Raw genomic sequence first — 18136 nt, forward strand, 5'->3', positions numbered from 1 at the left:
CCGGGGGTATTTAGATTCTGTTCCACCTGACTAATGCTTAATAATTTTATTAATTTTAAATAAAGTCAGCTATGGGTTATTAATTAGCAGCATTCATTAACTTTAAAGGCATTTGTTTCTGATGAAAACAGTCTATTTAGTAATGAGATTCTAAACTTTTTCTCTTTCTTCTTTCTTTTTTCCCTTTTGTCTCTGAAGCTACTGGAAAAACTCAGTAATAGTAGTAGTAGTAGGCTGCAGTGGTTTACAGAGGAACACCGCAATCGTCTGTAGACCTCAACACCCTGTTTCTATTGACATACCACCAACCACTACATTAGCATAAAAAGCTGGTGGATAACCATCAACCACAATAAAACAAACTTAACCACACACAGACACTCCCATACAGCTTGCTTAACTAATTTCTCGCCAAGAAATGCCTTTGAAATCCCAGTGATGCTAAACATAACCGCTGATGCACATTAAGTAAAAAAATCAGATATCTGGCCATGTGATGAAAACTTCCATAAAACGTTTGGAACGGATTAGGCTTTAAAACTTACGCCGCGGTTCCCTCGGTCCGTCCACTGTGATCTTGATGGCTCTCTGATAGGTGGCCACTTGAGGGGGGTTAGTGAATACGGTGATGGTGAGAGTAAAACTTTTTCCTAAGAAAGAGAGAGAGAAAAGTTATGGAACTTTAAAGAGTAAATAAGAAAGAACCTTTTAATATGTAGAAGACTTTAGAACAGCTTCGGAAAAAACGTTTGTCGGCTGGACATTCGAATTAACCTTAAAACTCAAGCAGCGCAAATTTGTGCCAGCAACAGAGCACAGGTCTGAACAATGCTGTGTTGCCAGCACAGATTTAAGAAAGACGGAGAGAGCGAGTCAGAATTCTTTTTAAAAACACTTTAGGAAAAGAAAAACTTTATATTATATATAAATTATAAATAAATCGGGGTCTGTGTGCATATGGTTTGCATGTGCTTTGTGGGTTTCCTCGGGGTACTCTGGTTTCCTCCCACAATCCAAAGACATGCAGATTAGGCGCTCATTGGCGTTCCCAAATTATGAGTGTGTGTATGTGGACTGGCATCCCGTACAGGTATTGTTATATGTTATATATTGATATATATCATAATATTTTCATAATAATATGCTAATATAATAAATGTTATATTAATACTATATATATATATATATCATCGTTTTTTTTTTCCTGAAGTGTGTATACAGTTTTTTTGCCTGGCTAAATAAAAGCCTTGCCGGTATGTGTTAATGGAGAAGCTTTAGACTTCAGGTAGAACAAAAGATAACAGTACTGAACGTGTGAAGTTTACCACTACCGAAATATTGCAAAAAAAAGGAAGAACTCTTAAAATTAGCATATTATTAATAAATAAATTAATTTATTAGAAACAACTAATTAACAAATAGTTGATGTATTTTATCAGACAAATTAAACAATTAATTAATTCATTGATTAAATTATAAACAACCGAAAATGACCATAAAACCATGTGATCATGTGATCATGTATGCCCATGTGATCTTTTGTTTGTTTGTTTGTTGGTTTTTGCTTAGTCATGATTCTGTAGTTGGTTAAAATGAGCCAACATTGAGTTGATCATGTTGCCCATGTTGCGCTGAAAAAGAAACTGTGACATTGCACCACACAATCCTGAGCCCTACAGTACATACAGTATGTAGACATGCGGCGTTAGTGGCTGGTGTCCATGTTTTATTCCCCAACATTAGGAGTGAAATAAGGATGAGAGGCAAAACGGAGAGACGCGTCACTCGGTCACGCCGACCGTCTTCACTCCTCAAATACACATACACAGACAGACTGAAATGCTAAACATCCTCACGCTAATCCACACAATTACACAAACACATCGCCGCACACTCCCAAACACACACACACACACACACACACACACATACTTACATCACACGAAAGCTACAGTTCTGTCTATCACGTTTAAACAACACCAGTCAGACCAAGTGTTACGATTCTAGCTAGAAAAATCTTTAACTCTAGAACATGAGGTGCTGATTCTATTCTATTCTATTCTATTCTATTCTATTAGTTTTAATCAGAGGAATTCAATTATTCTCAGTTTGATTTGCCAAATTTATTAGCATCTGTTACTTTATGACGTGTACAGAAGAAAAAACACTAGGAGAGAGAGAGAGAGACGTCTGGCACAAGTGGCACACCTCCTCCATCTCTGGACTATCACTCATCACTGGGATGATGAGACAGACCCCGGGGGTGTTCCCGGACTCGATAGCCGCCCCCCCGAACACACACACACCACAACGTCCCCACCATCTCACACACAGACGATCAGACAAGTGGACATACGCAGGGACTGTCTATTACTCAGACAAGCGGACCCGGGAACAACTCCCAGCTGTTTCCAAAAATCTGATAAAATACATCAGCTACCCACATGCACACACACACACACACACACACACTCATAGACACTGGCACACAAAGAGCTTAGCTTAGCGTGCTTAAAGCTGGAGCTCGACAACACACACACGGTGCTCTATTCTCAGCCGTGACAACTCTCCTTTAGAAATGACCTCAATGCACAAACACGGTGGTGTGTAATAATAATAATTATACTCCAATATTCCACCAAAATATATAAATGAAACACTACATTTTAGAACAGCACATTATATATTTTAATCAAGCTGACCTGAGTTGACCTCGCAGGCCGGGTCGGTCAGTCTGTGTATCTCTGGTCATGAGATTATTGTAAGACGAATTATTCTTCATCATAAAGATGACCAATTTAAATTAAAGTTGATCGAATCACACTGATGAATCTTCCTGCTTTAAAAACTCTTTCCTCAGGTTAGCTAGCTAGATGACGAGAACTGCGAACACACGAAATCACAATCCTCTAAAAGGGTGGCTTAGTGGTTAGAAATATCGCCCATGCACCTCCAGGGTCTGGGTTCGATTCCCGACTGTGTGCATGGGGTTTGGTGGGTTTTATCCGTGTACTCTGGTGTACTTCCACAATCCAAAAACATGCAGATTAGGTTCACTGGCGTTCCCAAATGACCCCTTAGTGTGTGAATGAACGCATGAGTGTGTGTATGTGGATTGGCACCCCGTCCAGGTTGTACCCTGGTTCCCTGTATACAGGATAAAGCGGTATATATTTTAAATCACATTAATCCACGTGGAAAGGAAGTCGTAAGCTAGATTAGCTAATATTACCGTGGTCATGACTGGCTCGCACTAAAAAAAGAGCCTGAGTATGTCCAGTATGATTTGGGACATTAATATCCTGCACTGTAGGCAACAATAATACCACTGAGCTGTAAAACTTAATATCAGCACAGAGTAATACACCACGCTGAGCAGAAATAATAATAATAATAATAATAATAATAGCAGAAGTGGAAACTATTAACACACATCTCTCGGATACTCTGTCACATCTGCTGTACACACACCCACACAGACACCCAGACACACACAAGCGCTGTGGTCGAGTGGTTTTAGCATTTGAGAGAGAGACGGAGAGACAGACAGACAGACAGAGAGTGAGAGACAGACAGAGAGTGAGAGACAGACAGAGAGACACAGAGAGACTGAGAGACAGACAGACAGAAAGAGAGAGAGACAGAGAGAAAGACAGAGAGAGAGACAGAGAGAAAGACAGAGACAGAGAGAGAGAGTGAGACAGCTAGAGAGAGAGACAAAGAGACAGACAGGGAGAGAGTGAGAGACAGAGAGAGAGAGAGACAGATAGAGAGAGAGACAGACAGATAGAGAGAGACAGAGAAACAGACAGGGAGAGAGAGACAGAGAGAGTGAGACAGATAGAGAGAGTGAGACAGATAGAGAGAGACAGACAGGGAGAGAGTGAGACAAAGAGACAGACAGGGAGAGAGAGACAGAGAGAAAGACAGATAGAGAGAGACAGAGAGACAGACAGGGAGAGAGAGAGAGAGAGAGAGAGACAGAGAGAAAGACAAATAAAGAGAGACAGAGAGACAGACAGACAGGGAGAGAGGGACAGATAGAGAGACAGAGAGAGAGAGACAGAGAGAAAGACAGATAAAGAGAGACAGAGAGACAGACAGACAGGGAGAGAGGGACAGATAGAGAGACAGATAAAGAGAGACAGAGAGAGAGAGACGTTCTGTCTGGGAGGAGCAGAGACTCACTGTCGAAACAGCCAGGAAGTGCAGAGTGTTCCTTAAGGCGATGTCACACACAAAGTCTGTTTGTGCGCTGTGTGTGTTTGTATGAGTGTGTCTAAGTGTGCGTGCGTGTGGACCGTTGCCTGCGGACTGCGTGTGACTCACTACACACACTCCATACACAGACTCCGAGGAAACAACTGACAAAGAGAGAAGAGGAAAAACAGAGGTAGAGACTCAAAGTCAAAGAGACAGATGTTGTCTTTGTTACTGCTTATCAAACACCATCAGCAGGCTTTCAAGCTAGTGTGTGTGTCTGTGTGCGTGTGTGTGTGTCTGTGTGTGTGTGTGTCTGTGTGTGTGTGTGTGTGTGTGGTTTACATTTCTCCCTCTTACTTTAAACACTCTATCGCATTTTTCCCACCCACACTAAAATCATTTCTATCACAGTAGAGAGCAGCAGTGATCAGGGACACACACACACACACACATACACCTTATTGTGTGTCGCTCAACTCACTCACACACTTACAGTTGAGACTTGCACATGCAACATACCCATACACACACCCATATGCCAACAAATAGATTTACACACACACATCGCAGGATAAAAGGCTGCACTAACACACGTGTTCAGCATGACAAGCTCCAGCATGTGTGTGTGTGTGTGTGTGTGTGTGTGTGTGTGTGTGTGTGAGTGTGTGTGTGTGTGTGTGTCTGCCAGCTGCAGGTAAGACAGGTGGGTTCTATCAGCTAAATCATATCAGGACTGTGAATAGACCCTTGTGGGACACCCTATTTCCCAGAAGACTTGTTTGTGTGTGTGTGTGTGTGTGTGTGTGTGTGTGTGTAAAAGGCTTTGACTGATTTTTTTTCATTGTAAAAATAAAGATATTTTCTCTTGCTCTCTCTCTGTCTTACACACACACACACACACACACACACACACACACACACACACACACACACACACACACGCAAACACACATTACGTTATTTACTAATGTTACTAATAATACTAGTAAAGTGAATTCATATTGTCTATTACATACTGTATATAAATTTGACAGACAAGCAGAGTGTGACTGTAGCACAGTTATGTCGAGATGCTCACACACACACACACACACACACACACGCACACACACACACACACACACACACATACACACACCGCTGTAATCTAATAATCTTATAATAATAATAATAATGCTAAATTCAGGAGGCATCAGTTAGAAGAGGGATGTTAACCCTTCAGTCACCTGAACCTGACCTACTGTCTCTACACGACAAAGGCAGATGTTACTCTGCTGTACAGTAGCTGAACAGATGGTGCTCTGACTCAGAGACGCAATAGGCTGATCAAGGGATCGCTAGTATAAATAGAGGCTTGTTTTTAATAGATAAGATTCTGCATTTGGCTGCACCTGTCATTGTAGGAGTCACATCGAAATGTCTATAAATGGAATTCCTAATAACAGATTACGAGAAAATGATTGTTTCATATCAAATACCCACATATGTATGGAAATACAAGGCGTTCATTAATGTACACAGAGGTACGGGCATCATTATGGCTAACATCCTCATGATTATTTTGTTATAGTCCAGCTATATTCATCTTACTTGTATGTCCTGTGTGTGTGTGTGTGTGTGTGTGTGTGTGTGTGTGTGTGTGTGTGTGATTGTGTGTGAAAAACAGAGCAGAGAAACAAATAGGGAGATGTACGTATTAGGCAGAGCTTGTCCAGGATACAATAGGCTAAAATACACACATGTATTTTCTCTGCCAGTTCGGTGACAATGGGTGAGGAGCATGAAAGTGAGAAGAGGAAAGAGAAGCAGCACACACCAAAAGTGACAGTAATCTACATCAGCTGCACATTAAGGGCTTACCTCTTCCGCTGCGACCCACAAAGCGTAGGTCGTTGAATCGGGCCACCTGGTTCTTAATGGCTGCTGTGGCGTTGCGCAGTTCGGCAGAGTAATTCTCATCATTTCCTGCCATTACGGTCACAAGTGTGCCATCAGGGATGTCGCCAAGGGCAACGACCTGTCGGTTTTGGCATGTTAGGTGATATGTTATTCATATTATTCAAAAAACATATTATTATTACATTTAGGCATTTGGCAGATGCTCTTATCTGAAGTGATTTACAAAAGTGCTTTGAAGTTTGTCATTGATCTTTGTGGATAGTGGATAAATCTTTACACTAGGTTACTAACTACAGGTACCATCAGTTACACATGTTGGGAAAGGTTTTTTCTTATTTAATTTTGTTTATTTAGGTTTTTTTTTTTTTTTGAGGGGGCAATTTACCCAAATTTTTATTTAGAAAAAAATGTAACCCAAATATGATGATAATGATGATGATAATTATTATTACTATTATTATTATTAAACTTCAATAATAATAATAATAATAATAATAATAAATTTTCTTTCTTTTTCTATAAGTTTAAATATCAATTAATTTGCTGTTCTAAGTTGTTCCATGTTCATGTGATTATTGTGATTGTGTTTCAGCTTATCTTTATAAAATATTTATAAAGTGAATAATAATATTAATGATAATGATAATAATAATAATAATGATTATTATTATTGTATTATTATTGTTGTCTGTTTTTGATCCTGCTCACAGTGATTCAGTTCTTACACAAGCTTCCTCTCACACAATAACACTTTCTGTTTCCAGATAACTTTGCAGTTGGAGCTAGCACGCACAGGGGGTGATTATTTATGCCCATCCGGATTTGTATGAACCCTGGAGGTGTGAAGTGACTCCTGGGATTTTTCTCCGCGTGTTTGTCCCTGAACGCAGATGATGTTGCGGTGTGTGGCGGAGATCTGACGCGGTGCGGTGGAGGAATGTTAAACGCGCCTTTAACACCATCGGCCTGCAGCTAGACTAACAGCAGGGCGGTGCAGCAGGGCTTTACCAGGGGATTTCCTCCTAAATTGTAAAGCTAGCTTGTATTTTAAATATCAAACAAAAGGCACTATTCAGTGAAAGGAAATGGTGCAGCTGATATAGGTTTAAAAAAAAGAAAAAAATGGCTTCGAAATACAAAAACCTTTGATCTTGGATTCAGGGTTCTTTTGATCTTTAGATTAATTTATTAACATGATATAATTTTGCTGGAGGGTTGATAATTTTACGGAAAATGTTAAATTAGTAAATATTGCAATATTATAAATATGTATGTTAATATTAATAATAACATAAATCCTATATTACTTTTAATCAAGAAGACACTTATATAATAATTAGCTCTTATAATAATTCCATATTATGTCTACTATCTACTTTTATAATAATTATTAACTGTGTTTTATTTTGGTTAATTGATAATCCTGACTCTTGGTAAGGGCGCACACCGGACACATTACGCACGGCGCGCGGGTACCTTGAAGGCGATGGGCAGAGTCTTGTTGCAGCGCCAGTGTGTGGGCAGCACCGAGCACAAGAAGTTGGGGCTGTCGGTGCGCACGAGCTCTCCCGGATGCTCGGACAGGACCTCCATGCTGCGGTCACACATGCGCAGTTTCCCGCCGCCGCCCTCATGCGCTCCCATGGCGGGGAGAGCCTCGCTCATCTTCCCCGTGCCCAGGCTGGAGGAGGGCGGCGTGAAGCGGCGGTGGGGGGCCTGGTCTGAAACACATCCACACCGACACTGTTTACTATCAAACCTTTATATCGTCTCTCTAACTATATGAATCTATCAAAGCAGTCTTGTTATGAGATGTAAACGGGTCCTAAAGCTTTCCTAATTGTAATTTAAAAATAATAATAATAATAATAATAATAAAGTCGGGTTCATACTGAATAAATAAACAAATAAAATATAAGAAAAGTTCAGTGTTTTAAACATGATCATTAGAATAATAGTCTAATCATTTGGAAACCCAGGCTGTATTCATTTTACAGCATTCATTTCTTTCCACCTGCACTTGCACACTGAAGTTGTTCATTTAAAAACTATGCAGAAAATGTTTAACAACAAATAAAAAAAAGTAAAATAATAATAACAATAATAAGTTCTCGTGAGTAGTGTGTGTGTGTGCTTTACTCCGGTTAACACCCTTGAGCAGGGCGCGTGCCAGAATCGCCTCTGAGGCGCATAAAAGCATTGAACCCGCGGCGCTGCTCCTGACACTGAGCCCGGCCTCCTGTCACTCAGCCAACCACAATCGATGCCACATGAGTGTGGTTAAGAGGTTTTAGCTGCTCCGCTCAGCTTACTACTTCTGTGTTCTTCCAAACACACCAGACACGCGGAAAGTGTCAACGCTTCACCAGTGCACCACTGGACCAGCACACAGCACACAGTGAGCGAGTGTGTGTGTGTGTGTTTGAGAGAGAGAGTGTGTATGCACTTTTCGGAACTTTCATTTCGGCGCAAAGCAGACCTCTCCAAAAACAGGTTACAACAGTCGAGGAAACGGAATCGATTACATCACATAGAAACTACAGTATGTGTGTGTGTGTGTGTGTGTGTCATGAAACGCAACCATACCGTATTTGGCGTCCCAAAGGAAAACCATTGGTATCCTATTTGAGATTTTGCTTTCGAGCTGCGCGTAAAGCCGGGTTCCCCCCAAAAAACCTGCGATGCTGGTTAGTCTGCTGTTCGCTTTGACAGCGCGCGTTCCCGACTGCGCGTCCGTGCGTCTTGCAGCGAGGAGGAAAGTTGCAAAACACTTCTTCTCAAAGATTTCCGAATAAATCTAACATTTGCGCTCACAAGCTTGTCCGCACATCTTCAGCCAATAGTGATAAACTCAATTGTCAGTTTCAAACTTTCACGTAAGGAATCTCCACGGTGTGAAACCACTTCAAAGCACTTGTAATTTTCTCCTTGTCCGGTGTTTGTGTTCAGCAGTCTCAGGAACGCGTTCTGCTTGCTGGTTTCGGGATGCGTTCGCCGCGTTTAGGTCTGAACCAGAGCGCTGATGTGATATGAATGAATCTCCAGGCCGGGAGGCGGGCTTTTACTGCCACTGGGCTGTGCTGGAATGCAGCACGGCTCGGATCATTTGCATGCTGGAGCCAGTCAGATAATGTCATTGGCTAGGCGCAAAAGCTCGTCCAATCAGGGAAATGTCCGAAGAGTCCGACTTGTGACAGCCAGAACCGTCAATGGAATTCCTTGGCCCGGCGCGCGCCCTCATTACAAGTTTGTTCGCATATTTTTTTTTTAGTTGGAAAAAAGTTTTTTCCCCTGATATGAATAAGGTGAAATCAGCATCTGTCAACAAGACTAGTTACTCAGTGATAACTCACGTAAAGTCAATTCAATTATCCTCCCAGTCCACATCATCTTCCGTCTGAAGATATTAAACCTTTCTGCTCTCTAACTGCTCTTCCAGGAGGTGTGATTAATCTCTAATCACACAACCAAAAGGGGGCAGCAAACGACCTCCATGAGAGCGCAGGGCTGTTATCGCCCTTCTCCTTATGTACAGTACACCAGTGGTTCTGATCCCTGATCCTGCAGGACCCCTTATCCCAGATATTTAAGTGCTTTCTCAGCTCCCTGATCAGACAATCTGATTTAACTAATCAAATTATTAACATCCTTTCCTGAACTGAAAGGAAAAGACTTCAATCTCAGGACTGAGAACCACTGTAGACCTGATGGAATCGGTGTCTTTACGCAGTGTCCTTGTCCTACACCAGTTACAGTACTGAGCGTCTCTCAAAAGGTGATCATTCTACTAGGTAGCTTAAATGCTCAATAATTCCTTCCATATCGAATTTCCCATCTTCACTATTTCCAAACTCACAAATCTGCATATTGCTCACTTTTCCAGCTGTTATGCTACAATGTAACTTTTTTAATTTTCTTTTGTTCAATTATTTAGAAGACAGCACAATGAAATCAGTGACATATTGAATTATTGTTTAAGATAACATGTAGGTTAGACAATTAAAAAAGGCCTACACATATTTTTAAAATGCATAAAAAGAAATATTAGCAGTATATATATATATATATATATATATATATATATATATATATATATATATATATATACACACACACACATTATACACAGCAAGCAACTTCATTCCTGCACTTTAACAAAAATTTAAAATCAGGTTAATGGCACATTATGTTACAGCTGACACACTGGGTATTAAATCCCACAGAATGCTCTGATAGAATATTTATAATTACAACAATAATTAGTAAAATATATAAAATAGAAAATATGGCTATATAGAAATTTATGAATAAAAAGCATGCAGAATATAAATGAAAATTAACATTCTTTTTAACATTAAAAAACCTTCATTACTGTGTGCCCCTTATTTTGTTAATTTCCCAAATTATTATTTTAATTTTGAAAAAATCTTAATAATGTAGTTAATAATGTAATATGGAATGAACTACACATCTCACAATAATTAAACTAAACAAACTAAATAAAAAAATCTGCATTATCTGTGCAAGTCGAGGAGCTCTAGGACACCACTGTACAGTATGCCGGCTTACAGCTCTGAGCTGGTGTTATTTGATAACTTTTAAGTCTAGAGATCAATAGTGCTTGTCAGCTATAAAATTTATTGACCAGCATCGAAAGATTACACGCTCAACAGTGTTTCAACGATCCGTTTTAACAGCTTAACTACATTAAATTCTTTTATGCCCTAAAAACACCACAGAAAGTCAAATAAAATAATCCCAAAATCTTTTCTACTATGTAGTTATATTCTGTTTAATTAAATTATATTATACTTATTTAGCAGAATTAACAAATACAAAAAAAACAAACAAGAAAAGTTAGATAATGATTATAACAAAGAAAGGTCAAAAACACGAAAAGACTGGAAAACAGGACAGTTCTCTCATTACCAAAAAGCTTGTTGCTGTTGTGACTCTTCCTCATGAGGTACATGGCCCAAGATAGAGGTCCAGAGGGACTGAAGTAGTTCATATCTGGGTTTGGTTGAGTTAATCTGATTAACAAGAGTCTTCAGACGTTCTCCAGAAAATATTTCAGAATATTCCTTTCACTCCTTTCCTTATATAGTAATTCCTTCCTCACTGCCCAACAACATAATAAAAAAAAAAACTGAAAATGCACAAGGAAAGGCTGAAGAAGGACCTAGCAGTCATAACTAATATATTCCCTCACTAACCCTGGCCACAGGAGACAAGGCAGGCTTTTTGCCTTGGGGCACTTCAAACCTGCTAATTTCATTTAGCAACTGAAATGATTTTCACTACTTATTTTTTATTTTTTGTCCTTATGCCATGAACATGGTGCCTGAGAAATAAGGGCATCATGAAGTTTGCATGAGGATGAAAAGCAAAGGGAAAAAGACAAAAATTAAGGTTTATTTTAACTGGTTTTAAGGAATGTTTAATTCTGTTGCACAAATCCAAGTATACACACACACACTGTATAGGATATAGTTTCCCATCACCCTCATCTACTCATTAGTGCATTATTTTAAATCAAACAATTTCTTGTTTAGTGTTTGTAGAGCATGAGCCAATTAGTAATACATTTCCTTGCAGGTCTTGTAAGTAAATACCAAGTTAATAGACGGATGAATACAGTGTCCACTTGAGGGTAAATCTATTGCCATGTATATTCACATCTTCAGTCGGAGTCAGTGGTCGCTCTAATGCTACAAAGATTTGCCAAAAAACATCTAATACATGACAGAAGCATCAGTAATAGTTTTTTCTGACTCCACCACCAAAGTTTGAGACAGAAGCCAAACTTACTATCGTCGTCAAGCAGTGAGAATACTGGATAGTCACGGAGCAGCACAGTGACATTATGGGACGTTCCAGGAAATATCCTAAAAACAACTAGAGTGCCACACAAAACGGTTTGGCCATGCACTGATTTTCCTCCAGATGAATATGTCGTCTTCTAAACTGGCCAGAAGCAGTCTGTCCCCATCAGGCCCCAAGAGACAGGAGACCCTGAGGCCAAGAGTGCTGGGCACACAGGATCAATAATGCCCCTTGAGCTTCCTGGGGCTAAGGCAATCAATGCTGCCCGAACCAGTAGGCATGTAGGTTTTATACCTTTTGTCAGAGACAAATACTCAGTATCTCATATTCATTTTCTCATAGAGAAGGGTATCAGTAGTTACAGTAAGTATCAGAATATCATCACAAGCCATGCATTTTTGATGCCAGGAAAGGACCTTTGCCTTTTTTTATTTATTTATTTATTTTTTTTACCACCAATGATCTTTTATTTACCCATATTATACCCAGTGGCCCTCCTTCCTCCCATCTCCATACCATATTTTCTTCTTTTCCCTCTTGTTTCTCTTATTTCCCTTCACTCTATGAGCCTTTTAGTTAAGAGAGGGGGAGGAGAACTAACCCTGCTTCAGTCCTCTTCAATAATTAATGCCGCTGTATTGTGTGGATGCCGTTAACTGCTACTTAAAAGTAATTAATTGATTTTCTGACATATCAGTTAGCAGCTCAGTGAAGTGACAGAGCAAAGTACTCTGCCCTGTTCTCTCAGGCTGGCTAACAGATACACAGAGAACGACACTAGGTCACTATCACTACATAGAAAGTGTATCACTGGTTGTGTGTCTACTCTATGTGTGAGTATGAATGTGTACAATCCTATTGAGTATTAATCAGTTGTGGTTGTTAATTTTAGTTAGGCACTGACACAGATACCAGAACTGTTAGCCATCCTTACTTTTACAGCATTGTTTCCTTAATTACAACAACAACAACAACAACAACAACAACAACAACAAGAATAATAAGAAGAATAGGAATAAACATATTTTAGAAGATCTTGCATAAATACCAGCTGGCCTACAGCTTAACAGTACGATAAAAGCGCTATCAGCAGCCACAGGATGAGTGATGAAGAGGCCGGCAATGCTCTTGGCCTGCCCCTTAACACAGCAGTGTAATGGTCCCACTGTGAATTTCAACTTGTTCACATCACAGCTCCACAACTCCCTATGGATTTTAACAGCAGCTTTAGAGTACGTATAGTAGTACAGTATATATACAGTACACATAGTGAACAATTTCTTTTTATTTCGCGATCTAATTTAAAAAGCGAGACTCATATATTCTGCATGCATTAAATGTTTAATCGTAAGATATTATTTTTGATTTTGTTGATTACGGCTGATTATTTCAAAATATTTTTTAAAATAAATCAAAAACAGATTTGAAATACTGAAATGTGAAAAATATGTTCATTTATGCAGTCAGTACTTGGTCGGGGCTCCTTTAGCATGAAGTACTGTATCAGTGCGGCACAGTATGGAGGCGAGTTTGCTTTGATAGCAGCCTTCAGCGGATCTGTATTGTTGGGTCTGGTGTTTCTCATCATCTTGACAATACCCCACAGATTCTCTATGGGCTTCAGGTCAGGCAAGTTGGCAGGCCAGTCCAGCACAGTAATATAACAATCAGCAAACCAGTTAGTGTTATTTTTGGCACCGCGTGCAGGTGCTAAGTTCTGCTGGAAAAGGAAATCAACTGAATTGCAACTAAATATAAAGCCTAGCCTATAATATTCATCTTACCACATTAATGTTCTCCACTAAAACTCTACTCGCCACTTGGGGATGTTAATTCCCAAACAACAGCTGTTTTTTTACATTTGAAAGCCTGTGATTCTAATGTCTGATTTCTATTTTTTCTCTAGATTTTCAGCCATTCCACGTCTTCTTCACCATCTTCTTCTACACTGACCAACTCTATGCAGCTCACTACAATTAATCTACATTACTCCAGAACATTAATGAACATTACCTACTGCACATTATCCTGTGATGGGCCAGTGAGCCCATTCCTGAAACACACACTTAACAGCCTCCCATGCTCACCCTGAATGACAGCCATGCACAAACAGGCCGGGGAAGAGAGACAGGCAGGGCCGGTAAAGACCTTGTGAATTTTTTATCCATTTGGACATTTTTTCTCTGTTTGGTTTCTGTTTTTTTTTTTTTTTTTTTTTTGCTGACTGACAGGCCCACCAATGCAGTGCTCCACCAGGATTTGTCCTGACTCCAGTCTCACTCCACTCCTTGTAAAAGCTCCCAAGTTCTAGAATCAGCTTTGCTTGACAATCTTCTCACGGCTGCTGCAGTCACCCTCATCGATTGTGTACTGTACCTTTTCCCATCACACTTGTACCTTCTAGGAAACATTTCATGAATATGCTTGGATATGGAACTCTGAACTCTGTTACACTAAAACATTAAGTCGACGCATAGTCTCCCTAAAAGACTGTCGTGAACCTGTGATATGGTTGGGGTGTTGTGGAGCTCAAAGCCAGCCAGCGTGGGAGGTAACAGACCCATTGAAGATGTGCCTCAGGCACCATTTAGTGAAATGCTAAATTGATGAGCAGATGAGTAGACTCATTGAAGCAGAAGTGCACATGCACGTGCACACACACACACACACACACACACACACACACACACACACACACACACACACATAAAGATATTTGTAATATATGAAAGCAGGCATAGGGAGGCATACAAAACATTATATCTTTAAATGTATAAATTAAATATACTTTGTGTTTCTTTGTGGCTTAAATTCCTAACTTTGATGGGTCATAATTGATTTTATGAACCATAAAGCAATACAGACAAAGTACAAGTAATTTCATTTTCTCTGTACAATTTCCATAAGTAAGGGCTTCCAGTAATACTTTTAAATGCAAAGATTTCTCGTAAAAATACCTTTAAGTGATACGACCCTGGTTGTTCGAATGTCTTCTGTAAATATGAACATTGTTTTTATGCAGTCAAATCAAAGCCACTTTGGAAGACTTGCATGGTAAACTTACATGGGAACAATATGCCCTTTTAAAATATTATGTAATTTAATTTATTTCTAGTGCAGCATAATTTATTTGTGCACCATTTATATGCATACAGTTACAGTATGTTGTAGTCCTGCTTCAATATCTGTTTACTCTTCTATTAAATAGTACTTTGGGAGCTAAATTTAGATTATTGAAGCCGCAATCAGGGAAGAAAAGAAATATGTGAATTTACAAAGTCTACAGAATACAGCAGAAATGTAATGATAACAGAGCTCTGTCTATTTAAGTGTCCAAAAAGCAAATGTTTCTTACTGTGAGATATTTTTATTGTACTGTATTGGCAGCTGAGAAATACAGTATGTGATACTTCTAAGGAATTGATGAATTCTTTTTTTTATTATTTTTTTTATTTTAGCAATGTGTCTTGATGATGTGTACTGGGTGATCATACATTTTGACAAATTTAAACAAACAGTTAATTGGGTAGAAATATGTACAATTACAGAAGGTATGCCTAATCCATATAAAATGATCGGTATCTATCTATCTATCTATCTATCTATCTATCTATCTATCTATCTATCTATCTATCTACTTACTTCCTTACTTATTTACTTATGTATTTAAATATTGATTAACTGATTTATTGATTGATTGCCAACAAAACATATCAACAGGTTTTTTTATGATACAGTATATATATAATTTAGCACCACCACACCTTGGGAGGGCGAGGAGAGGAGGGCTAAGGGGTAATAATTAACTGCTATATGGAGTTAATGTCATACATTAGCGCTTGTCTTAGAAAGATAAAACAATTGGTAACAAACACACCAATGAAAAACCCACAAAAGCTTCTCTAAGATTCTAAGATTAAAATCTGATGTGCAGGATTAAAAAAGATCAAATCAAAGAAGATTCATTACAGGTGGGGTTATTAGTTTCAAAAGATGGGTTTTGTAGTGTAGTGACAAAATATTTATAAGGAGATATTTACGTAAAAATTAAAAGCAGATTAGGTTTCATTCTCTATGATTCATATACATTTTGGCAGTGAGTGGAAGGTTAACTGCTTTTCTGGAAGGTGTGAAATCTCGGATAGTTGACTGTTTCCCCTACTGGAATATAAAGCAAAATGTTCAATAAAAATCAATTAATGACTCAAGCCTTTGGGTTTAAGCATGTATGTCACCTATAAGTGCCTTTAATTGGATATTTCTAAAGCCATACCCATCTACTCTATACTTAGACTATTAGTCTGAGTATTTACTAGAGTTCCATCTAAAATACCCCAGAGAAACATTCTAGAAAATATCATATTTATTCAGAAGACCAGATGCAGAAAAGTGTCGTTAGATAAATAAATTAGCAGCCGTTGAATGTAAGGCTTACAGAGCAGGCCTGATGGAAGAGGAAAAATACATCTCGGATGCCATTTATATCTCAACCTCATGAACCACACTAGTGAAGTTCTGTGGAAGTCCACTCGGGGACAGTTCCCTTTAGGTTTACTGCAGACTCAATTTGTTCATTTCTAAGGTCTGGGAGTCTTTCTGTGGTCACAAAAAGCCCTACCCAGGCTCAGCCCTGCACCTTCACAGTATTGACCACTATATTGCCGTTTGCTGTTGCGGTTTCACAGCAGAGGAGCAGTAGTGGCAATGAAGAAATGCATGATGAGAACTGCAACACTGCAGAGTTCTGGGATGTCCCCTCCCATCACCATCAGCATATTCTTCTACCGAAAGTAATAGAATGAAATTAACAACAGTTGGGGTTTGCGTTTAAGTTTTATTTTTCTTACTTTGTACTTTTCACTAAATACGAAGAATTGCTTATGTGCTTACAAATTAGGATGAACATGGAGGATGGGCATTAAAGCATCCAATGGAACATAATTAGTCCCTACATATTAAAAGCAATGGGAAAATCCAACTTACTTGAATTGGGGGATTTGGTGAATTCTAATTTTTTTCCAAAAAAAACAAACTAATAAAACGTTAGATTTTTTAAATTTGATTATGCTAACTTTTTCAATCCAGTTAACTATATAGCAAAAATGACAACAGCCGCATATGCACAATTACTGTATGAATCTCTTTTTCCACTTGGCATGCTTAGAAACTATTTAAATCATTTTCGATGGGTTAATATTTAACTACTGTAAATGTTAATATTTCTAAGCAATCATAAATGTATGACCAACCATTTGCTTTCAGTTTTTCTTAACAGAAAAAGGTTTGGCTGGAGGAGACATTTAGGAGAGAGGGGGTGGTGGTGGTGATAGTGGTGGTGGTGGTCGCAGGAAGAGCTGCCCTGAGCTAGAATGAAGGCCACCATTAGGCATTCCAGGGGTGTCACTTATCAGATTCCCAGGACCCAAGCTCCTATATAAATTATGGGTATTTCCTATTTCAAAGAATAGCTTTTGAAACTAATTGATGTCCTGGGGTCTTTTGCTGCTGCCTGTATCACATCCTGGGAGGAACATTCATCTATCTTTGGTAACAACTTTATACTTTTCATGGTTTTCCTGGATTCAGAGCCAACTGTTAAATTACTGGGCACAAAACAACTTTAATAGCACAAAAAAACACAAAAAAATCTAGTATTTTAGTAACACCAAGGCTCAATTTAGAGTAGCAATTGCATCTAGGAAACTGGAGTAACAGAAGACGATAACATGGACATACAAAGAACATGCAAAAATTCACGTAGACAGTAATCTGAGCTTAGGCTTAAACCTTGGAGATATGAGATGGCAAAACTATCCCATATCTGTAACAGGCCAAGAAAGATGGCAAAGATCTAAATTGCTGCATGATTAAGAAGAGTATTCTATTTCCCAGCATTTCCCTGCCCCCCCCCCCCCCCCCACCCCCAAAATGCTAAAGATTCAAATTAGGTACCGTGTCAGATGCTTTAAACAACCAACTATTCAATTTCAAAACTGTTTCGCTGCATTATATTTTTTAAATGAATAAAATACAAGAGGATAGGGTGTTATAATTAATGATGGGGTGGTGTGATGTGACCTGAGCTGTTAACATTCCTTTTGTATATCAACTGATTTCACCCGTGACAGCTTTAGAGAACTTTTGATCCATCTATGAACCTCTGTAGTTCAATCAGGGACCATGGCGGCCAATGGGTGTTCTTCATGTC

General features: G+C 39.0%; 1 protein-coding gene across 6 annotated transcripts in view; it reads right to left on the reverse strand.

The window, feature by feature from the left end:
* The window catches only part of runx1 (RUNX family transcription factor 1), a 42542-nt gene that overhangs the window by 9602 nt on the left and 14804 nt on the right, over positions 1 to 18136 (reverse strand). For 4 of the 6 annotated variants that reach the window (XM_053476839.1, XM_053476841.1, XM_053476838.1 and 1 more), the window contains exons 3-5: positions 7579 to 7823; positions 6064 to 6220; positions 546 to 650 (exon numbers count right to left, since the gene is read on the reverse strand). In XM_053476839.1, the coding sequence (XP_053332814.1) occupies positions 546 to 650; positions 6064 to 6220; positions 7579 to 7823 (507 nt within the window). Of the gene's footprint in view, positions 1 to 545; positions 651 to 6063; positions 6221 to 7578; positions 7824 to 8688; positions 9630 to 18136 lie in introns of those variants that run through there. The other 2 variants (XM_053476843.1, XM_053476842.1) reach the window with 2 other exon arrangements.

The sequence above is a fragment of the Clarias gariepinus genome, chromosome 18 (assembly GCF_024256425.1).
Source record: "Clarias gariepinus isolate MV-2021 ecotype Netherlands chromosome 18, CGAR_prim_01v2, whole genome shotgun sequence".
NCBI lineage: Eukaryota > Metazoa > Chordata > Actinopteri > Siluriformes > Clariidae > Clarias > Clarias gariepinus.